The sequence below is a fragment of the Leishmania donovani genome, chromosome 22 (assembly GCF_000227135.1).
Source record: "Leishmania donovani BPK282A1 complete genome, chromosome 22".
Classification (NCBI taxonomy): domain Eukaryota; phylum Euglenozoa; class Kinetoplastea; order Trypanosomatida; family Trypanosomatidae; genus Leishmania; species Leishmania donovani.
Window position 1 is genome coordinate 159,924 of NC_018249.1, and position 8,897 is coordinate 168,820.

General features: G+C 61.1%; 2 protein-coding genes across 2 annotated transcripts; both read right to left on the reverse strand.

The window, feature by feature from the left end:
- Positions 1–1,171: 1,171 nt before the first annotated feature.
- On the reverse strand, positions 1,172–4,849 carry LDBPK_220320 (hypothetical protein, conserved; the record flags this gene model as incomplete). Its single annotated transcript, XM_003860734.1, has 1 exon — positions 1,172–4,849. The coding sequence occupies one exon, from the start codon at positions 4,847–4,849 to the stop codon at positions 1,172–1,174; it is 3,678 nt and encodes a 1,225-aa protein (XP_003860782.1).
- Positions 4,850–7,092: 2,243 nt separating this feature from the next.
- On the reverse strand, positions 7,093–7,962 carry LDBPK_220330 (hypothetical protein, conserved; the record flags this gene model as incomplete). The annotated part of the gene is made up of 1 exon (XM_003860735.1): positions 7,093–7,962. One exon carries the CDS (start codon positions 7,960–7,962, stop codon positions 7,093–7,095), a length of 870 nt encoding a protein of 289 aa, XP_003860783.1.
- Between the last annotated feature and the right edge of the window lie 935 nt (positions 7,963–8,897).

The following is an 8,897-nucleotide window of genomic DNA, read 5'->3' on the forward strand; positions in this document are numbered from 1 at the left end:
GTTCATGTTGCGGCGCGCACGCGCGTGCACCAGCGCCCTGAATTCCTCCTCGCTCAGCGCAAGCAGGGGGTCGATCTCAAGCCCACGGTACGTGAACTTGTGGAACGTGCGCTCCTTCTTGAGCTGCTCGTAGCGCTCAGCGGTGATGTTGGACGCCATCTTGAGAGGGCAGACTGATGACTAGCAGCATGGCCAACGAGAACGTAGAGGCAGAAACAGTCAGTTGGAGTGTTTAGAGGAGTTTTGGTGGAGGAGTTCGATGTGTCGTCGTCGTCGGTTTGTGTGTGTGTGTGTGTGTGTGTGTGTGCGTAGGCCGCACAGCGAGCCGATGGGTTGCCGGGGATGATTGGCAAAGCATGAAAGTAGCAGCAGCAAAAAGAAGAAGCAGAGAGCGACGTGAATAGGGCGCAAGCATCTGGAATCAAGTACAGCGTCATGAGAGGGAAGGATACACAGAGACGCCACGCACACACACACACACAGAAAGCAAAGGCCTGCGTGTTGACAAGAGGGGTGGGTCGTGTTCCTGGCGAACGTTGTCCGACGCCGCCGCACGCCACCCGGTTGGCTGGCAAGCCAAGAGGAGAGAGGTGTGGCATGGGAGGGGGGAGGGGCCGATGCAAGAGGAACGCACCACTTTACACATTGCCATGCATAGCGACCCAGCATCAGTGCCCACATGACTATGGAGAGACCACGGGTGCACAATAGCGTCCACAAGCATATATTCACATATAGTTCGCTTGTCGTCTTCAGAAGGCATCGCTCCAAGTCTAGCATCTCAACTGCGGAGTGATGATTGCCTTCGCGTGATGGCGCAAGTACGCGCGGCTGAGTCTGTGCTCATCAACGCGCTAGGTAGTGCGCTGGGTCCTGAGATACCTCGCTCTGCGGTGTGGCCGCTCCTCGTCATGAAGGCAGAAGAGCAGCACTCGGCAAAATCAACCTAAGGCCGGCAGAGAAACGAGGTGGCAGGCACATGAACGCCGTGGAAGTTCCAACGCACCGCGATGAGTTATACATCGTGTGTCAAGGCAACGCGCTCGCCTGCCTGGAGTTGTGCATGGTTATGCTCGCATGCAACGTCACACGCACGCGCATGCGCATGCCCGATGAAAATGAGGCGCCATCAAAACGAGAAACGACCTTGAAAATGGCCGAGGAGGAATCGCTAGTGTGGTGCCTCCTCTTCATACGCTGCCAGCAACGGCAGCGTCGGGGCAACTGACGCGGCCGTCGTTGTTTCCTGCTCCCGCCCGTCCGGTTGGAAGATTTGCCATGGAAGGGTCGGCAAGGCGCGACGCAGCGCGTGCCGGAGGCTGTACCACTCTACCAGGTTGCCTTCCTCCGACGCCGCCAGCAGCGCCTTGGCAGTGCCGCTCCATAGGGCATCATCGCTCTCCGCTGAGCCAAGGCGGCCTCCTTCGAACGAGAGTGAGCTTGCCTGGCCACGTTTCCCCTTGTTGCTGTGCTTGACCTGCGGGGATCTTCGCGCCTTGGTTTTGGAGTTCTCGCTGCCGCCCTGCACAGGGGGTTGCCCGCTGCGGCGCGTTGCCACCTTCTCTTGCGTGGCCGTCCGCCTCCCACTCTTCTTGGCACTGTTTTTGGAGAGGCCACCCATACGGCCGGTAGCGGAAGCGGCGTTGCTGAGAGTCGCGTCAGCCTCGTGCGGCGAGTCTGCCCTCGGCTCCTCATCGCCGTCGTCCGGCCCCCCGGACTCGCCGAGCCACGCGGCGTTTTTGCCGCGGAAGGGGAAGTGGGTAGACGTCTTGAAGTGCGGCAGCCCCTGCACCGCCTTGTCCACCATGCGTGTCACGACGTGCCGGTCCTCCGTCCGCCTGTCCTTCAGCACATTCTTGCGCGACTCTAGCAGGATCATGTAGTCGCTCGTCAAGCCTCGTACGCCAAGCAAATCTGCCGCCTCGGGCCTGAGCTGCGTCCCTGCAAGGGCCGCCGCAGAGATGCGACCAATCGTGACGCGCGCAAGAGAGTTGCCGTCGCCCGTCCCCGTCGATCCGAGGAGGGCAGCGTGAATGCCCTCTTCACGCGTCACTTCGTCCAGCGCAGCCAGCGCAGCCTTTGCGCGAGGAAGAGGAAGCAGGTAGAGGCCAAGCACCACCTCGCTTTCCTCCACCAGCGGGCACAGCGCGGCTTCGATGCGAGTGTAGAGGCCTTCGAGTGTGTCGTGGACAAGGTGGCGGCAGAAGCGTATGATGCACGTGGCCCCTATGGGAGGAAGCATCGACGGTGGCGAGGAAGCTGTGAACGACGTCGGCAGTGGCACCTCGTGGGTGATCAAGGACGACGGAAGCGGCGTCCGTATCGTCTGCTTCTCCGCCGCTGCCACACCCGCAGCCGTGTTGTCGGCTGTGCAGCTGGCCACGGCCCGCATCGTGCCTTTCTCTAACGAGGCGGTGAGCGATTCTCGCATGCAGTACGTCTCATCAGCGAAGAGAGCCACCGAGCCGAGGGTGCCACCGTACAGCGGCGTGTGGTTCGCCTCGAAGGTCTGTGCCACCGCCTGGACGGCGCGCAGCCCTACTTTGGCGTCCATGTCGGACACAGATCGCACTACCGCCTTCACCAGCCGCGAGTACGCAAATCGGCGAGTGCCCTCGCTGTCCAGCCCCTCGATGCGCCGCCGCAGTCGGCCCAGCACCGTCTCCATTAAATCAAACGTCTCGATGGGCACTTGGCCATCGACCAACTTGAGGAACAGCTCGCAGAGCGGCTGCGACGGTTGGTAGCGCACCGCCGCGTACCACAGGTTGTACGTAAAACGCGCCAGCTCGAACTCCACGATCGGGGCGGCCTCCTTCCACGGGCAGTCCTTCACCGTCAGTCGCTCGTCGGCTATCGGGGTCCGCTGCGATCCGGGGCCGTGCATGCCGTCACCCACGCCGTCGCCGCTTTGGAACGATTTGCTCTGCGACGGTGTGCTGCTTGTTTTGGGGAAGCGAAGCGCGACGGTGCCCGGCAGCACGAGCGGCAGATGCGGCTGCGCGTTCTGCGGGGACAGGTTCGCAAGCACCTCACGGGCGAACTGTGTGACCACGTAGCCGAATGGCGTGTTTTCCTCCGCCGCCGCCACATCCTCCTTTCCTGCGTCCAGTCGCGCCAGCAGCACCTCACGGTGCTCGAAGAGCTGGTAGACGCGTGGGGCGAGCATCTTGTTATCCCGCACAAAACGTGCGCGTCGACGGATCGCCTTGTAGCTTTTGAAGAAGTTGTAAAGGATGCACGCCGCTTGGGCCTCCGTCCAGAAGTAGTTCGGCACGTCGGGGGTGATGAAAGTGCGCAGAAAGTGCGGAATCGACGGCCACGCGGAAACGGGGAACACCGGAATGGCGGCCGCCTCCGAGACCCGCTCCAGCATGCCGCCGACCCCGCCACCGCTGGCAGCGGTCTCGTTCCCTTCGTCGAGCCACGCTGACAGCGTGTGCAGCTGACGCGCACGCAGGAGGGCCGAGTTGAGCTGGTGCTTCATGTTGATCGACAAGGTAGAGAGCTCGGACAGGATGTTGGCGGTGGAGTGGCGAAGATCGATGCCGAGCTCCGTTTGCAAAGCCAGCGGCACCCCGCGCGGTCGCGGCGTCATCACGGCAATCTCGTTGCCCTGCTCATCCACCTGCCGCACAAATCGCTTCTCGTGGATGTACGTGTACAAGTCCCTCACCTGCTCTTCCAGCTCTGAAACGGTGAAGCTGAGGTCCAGATTCTGCTGCTTGAGTCCGTTAATGCGCATGCGATAGGCGGAGTGGTCGTCGAAGGCCGAGTGCAGTAGTTCCTCCTGCAGCGTCAGGCGTGAGTTCACCAGCTCCTGCTTGGCAGCGGCCATGAACTGCACCGGCAGCTTGTGCGACTTGTTGCGACCGCCACGCACCCCACCGCCGCCGCTGCTGCTGTCATCGTCGCCGTCGCCGTCGACGGTCGAGGCCTGTGGCACAAAAGACCGCTGCCCGTCCAACGACGTCTGGAACGCCATCATCTCCTCGCTGGCGGGGGGGAGATCGATGCGGTGGCGCGCTAGCACCTCCTCCAGCTGCTCAATGCGGAGGTTCAGCTGCTGATTGGTATTGAACACAGACGCGATCAGGTGACGGAAGTCGCGGAACTGATCCTCCGTCTTCTCGCAAGTGTTCATGCGCTGCACCAGCTGCTCCTTCACCGCCATCAGCTCCACATCGCGCTCCTGACGCAGGGCAAAGGCGGCAGCGTGCTCCGCCTTTGCCTCCTCCTCTGCCTGCTTCCTCGCCAGCATGAGCTCGCGTATCTTCCCTTCGAAAAATGTCTCGAACTGCTCGTACAGCTCTCTCTCCTGCTGCCGCAGCGCTTCTGCCTTCTCCGTGGCGGCGCGGCGCAGCGACGCGGTCACGTCCTCGGTGTAGCGCTGCATCGACTCCGCCACCTTGGCGAGGAGCGGATACACGGCAGGCAGGAGGGAGAGCGCCTTCTGAATGACCTTGTGCCGGCCCTCCAGTGACGTGCCTCGTCCACCGCGCTGCTGGAGGAAGTCCTCGAGCTCACGCAAGCGCTCGGCCCGCACGGCGGCCGTGGTACCCGTGGACTCCGATAGCGGAGCTGGTGTGCCGGTGCTTGTGAGTAGCGAAGAAGGCGCAGCCGCTGCCGTTGCAACCGTAGATACCACTCGTCCGGCGTAGGTCGAATTCTCATGTGCGGCCGTGGTGGAGCATGGCAGCGGCAGCGGCAGCGACCGAGACTCGGCTGGACGAGGTGCTGTACTTCTGCTAGTGCCGGCCCGAGCTGCGGCCGGCTCATTGGACTCGCGCGTCACGGATTCAACGAGGGAGTGCAATGCCGTTGGCGTGTTCCACGGCTGACCGTACATCCCCCGCGAAGCGGCAGCAGCCGCGTGCGGAGAGCTGCCGCCGAGTCTGGTCTTCTCCTCCGTTCGCGGTTCCGTCTTGTCCTGTGTACTTTTTGCCAGGGAGGCCGGGGGCATGTACGAACGTCCCAAGGACGGCTGCTGCTGCCGACACAGCGCCGGGAGAGCCTGCGGAGACGAACGCGAATGCATGTGAAAGGTAGCGTGCAAGCCAGATGGAATGGGCAGCGCAAGGAAGCCGAGAAAGAGGCGCCAAGTCACGCCCGAGGCGCCCCGTGCAGTGAGGTGGGAGGGGGACGATGAGTGTACGTTACGTTTCTCTCGGTGTACAGGTATGCAGACCGTCTGCCGTGCACGGAAAAGGTGCCTGCTGGAAAGCGAATAGGCGTGGGGCTGGGGAGCTCGTCGTCGTCCTCGGCGGCAGCGGCTAATGTGCGTGTGCGCGCGCCAGAGAGAGATATCACCGGCGTTCTCCTCACGCAAACCGCGAAGTCGGAAACGCAAAAAAAAAAGCGAAGACCAACCACGGCGATGGTGCACGCCAAAGCAAAGGGCGAGAGAGAGAGAGAGACACGGACGGGATAAGCATGCGTCACTCAAGCAAGACGGAGGCGTCCATGGGCGCGGTGTGCTTCCTCCTTGCGCGCTGCTTTCCCACCCGCGCCCGTTTGTGCTTGTACGAGTGGGAAGGAGCCAACGACTAAAAAGAAGGCCGCCATTCTATCCATACCTCTGTCCCCACCACCACCACCGCACCGCCATCATTACTAGTACCCACTTTGAGGATGCACAGCAGCAGGCCTCCAGCACAGAGACCACGTATTAGCTGCATACGCCCGCGCTTGAACCTGCTCAATGTTTTTTGTTTTTTTTTCGCGTTATGCGTAGTAGTCCTGTTCGTGCTTACGTGGACTCTACAGAGCACCGCCACTGCCGTCGCCGTCATCGGCTCACCCCGATATCGCAAGAGACGTGGCACACACACACACACACAGACACGCACATATTCTCTCCATGGCCGCTCTGGGAAAGGGTTAGAGGATGGTGTTGCATCACAATCATAACAGAAAAAGAAAAACGTCAGAAAGGGGTAGAATGGAGAGAGGGAACAGGCCGTGTGTGTGTGTGTGCGGATGGGTGGAGGGTGGGATGGAAGAGAGAAGAAGACACGAGGGGGGCCGTGCCAGAGCAACACCAAAAAGACAGAGGAACGGAGGGAGGGAGCGAGAGCACACAGAGGCAAGAGATAACAACAGCGTGCCTGCAACGGTACGTTGCCCCACTCCCCCTTCTCAACTCCTTCGTGCCAGCACCGCCGCGCTGCAGCCACGGGAAGCCGCTCGAGCGAAGGCAACACGAAAGCCAAGAAAAGGAACAGTCAAATGCGTGCATGAACACCTCCACCTCTGGCTACATCAGGGATGGGTTCCAAGGAGAATCATGTGTGGCCCCACCAGGCCCACCGCAGCCCACTTCTTCCCCCTCCCTTCTCTCTCTGTCTTCTCCCAGAGGCAAGGCCATCAGCTCGGCCACTCCCTCCCTCCGCGCCTCTCTACGCACGCGACCCATCACTGCAGCACAGAGAAAAGGACAGGGAGGGCTCGCACATGCTCTTGGTAGCCACCGCAGCATCCGCTGCGTAACAACACCGGTTAAACATACAGGCACGCTTTAAACGACAGGCGACTAGCACAGCCAAACAACACGAAGAACAAGTAGGAAGAGAACAGCGCACGGAAGGACGAGCCTGTGAGGGCTCCTCGGCAACTACCGCGTGCGCACGCACACGCACACACACGCGCATGCACATGCACATGCACGACAGTCATGCATACCCCGGCAGATGTCCACAAGCGTGTGCGTGTGCGTGTTGGGTGTGTCTGTCTGCATGGTGGAATGAAGGCGGCAGACGATGGGGATGGACGTGCCTTGGGCGTGCGCACACGAAAGTCGTGTTTAGGTGATGCAATGAGGAGCTTAGTGACGACATAGGAAGAAAAGCGTTCGGGTGGCGGGGGAAAAGCAGAGAAAGTGTGGCAGAGGAGATGCGGGCTGTGGGAGCGAGGGGGGAGGGTTGGGCAGTGTAGCATGAAGAGCAGAGAATGCTAGGGTGGCCGTACCACCCCCTCGCCGACAACTGAGCCCTCTCCTCCCCGCCGCAGCACGTCACGACCCCCCCCCTATCCTCCTGCCTTGAAAGTCCTACACCTTCTCCTTTCATTCAAGACGAGCTCTCAAAGTCCCGGCTACGCCTTCTCCACACCAGCCGTGGAGGCCGTCTCTGGGACAGACTTTGGGACGGCATCCTTCAGCCACAGCTTCAGACGCACGGCGTCAGAGTGGTCAAGGTAGTAGCGCGGCAGGTACTTTGTCTTGGCGAAGCCGAGGTTCAGGTAGAGTCCCAGGGCGCGAACGTTCGACGTCGGCGTCTCGAGATACACCTCGTCACAGCCCTTTTCGCGCATCAGTTCGACGGTGAGTGAGACGAGACGGCTGCCGAGGCGGTAGCCGCGGAACTTGGGCACCACGGCAAACATCGCCACGTAGCCGCGCAGCGGCATACCAGCGCCCTTGCGCGTCACGCGCGACACTACGGCGCCGACCTTCTCGCCGACGACCGAACTATCGGGCGTTGTCTCACTCTCTACGCCGAATGCCGTGATGCAGAGGTCGGGCCAGCCAAAGACAAAGTACTGGTACGTGAAGCTGCTGTACGGCTCCGTCAGCTCCGCGGTGAAGAGGTTTACGATAAAGTTCATTTCCGCGTCGCTGCCGCCAAACTGCTCATACCGGATGTACCGGTTCGGCGCCACCTCCTGCCACCCCCTCTCCTCCCCCGTCAACGGCACCGGCACGTTCACGTACTGCTCCTCCTGCGCCGCCGGCTGCTGCATCTGCGCCAGCAGCACGTTGCGCATCTGCTCGCTCAGAACGTAGCCCTGACCATTCGCGCGACTCAGTGACTTATCCTCCTTCTGCTTCAGCTGCGACTTGGTGGTGCCCTTCTTCGCCTTGCCCTCGATAGCCATGACCAGGGCGTCGATGGTGGCCTCGTCGAAGTTGTCGCGCTGCTTCGACGATTTTTGGTTCCTCTTGACGGCATTTTTTGGTGGCATTGCCGCCGGTGTGTCGATGTTGACGCGTTATAAAGCCTTCGTCGCAATGCTTTAAGGTGCTCCGTCGTCCTGCACGCCCTTCCTCCAGTTCGTGGTGCTCCGTCTTGAACGGTGACTGGTAAAAAAGACAGGAACAAGAAAAGCAAGTTGAGAAGAGACGGCAACGACGGTAAAGGCGGCACACGAGAACGCGGAGAGAGGCCTCATGATACAAACAGCTGACGCGCAAGTGCGCTGTACACTCTCCACATCAACCTTCCGCCCCGCCCCCTCTCTCTTCCCCTTACACATAAAAACTTGGTGACGCAAGGAGAAGAGAGGCACTGGAGGCGCCGAACTGCCTCCTGCGGTTTGCCGTCCACCCACTCAAACCCACGCGCCTCCATCATTCCTGGCCGCTACAAGGGGCCCAACTCAAGGTAGGAAGGCGCATGTCGTCTCAGCAGCTACCGCCACGACTGATGCGCTTACCTCACGTGAACATGGATGCACGTGAGGCTGCTCCGCGCTTGAACGCCGGTGAAGATGTCCGGTGTCCTTGGGGGCCCTTCTTCAGTTTTGTTGTGTTTTCGAGGACAGCCAAAAGGAAAAGATACAAAGAAGAAAGACGAAAGGAGGAGCACAGACCGAGCGTCCCCGGACGAGCACACACGCACACGACCACACGCAGGTATGCCACGGACTTTCTGCGGGGCACGCCCACGACGGCGGTGCGCTGTCGCGAAGAGGTCATGATAGGGGTCCACACGAGCAGAGACAGCCGTGTGAGCCGCCTACTTGATCGGGATGAAGCGGGAGGAGTGCGTGGCACCCACGCCAGGGCGACCGTGCAGCACCGGGCGGTAGCTCATCGAGAACTCGCCGAGGTAGTGACCGATCATCTCACCCTTGATCTCCACAGCGTTGAACTGGTGGCCGTTGTAGATCGCCACCAC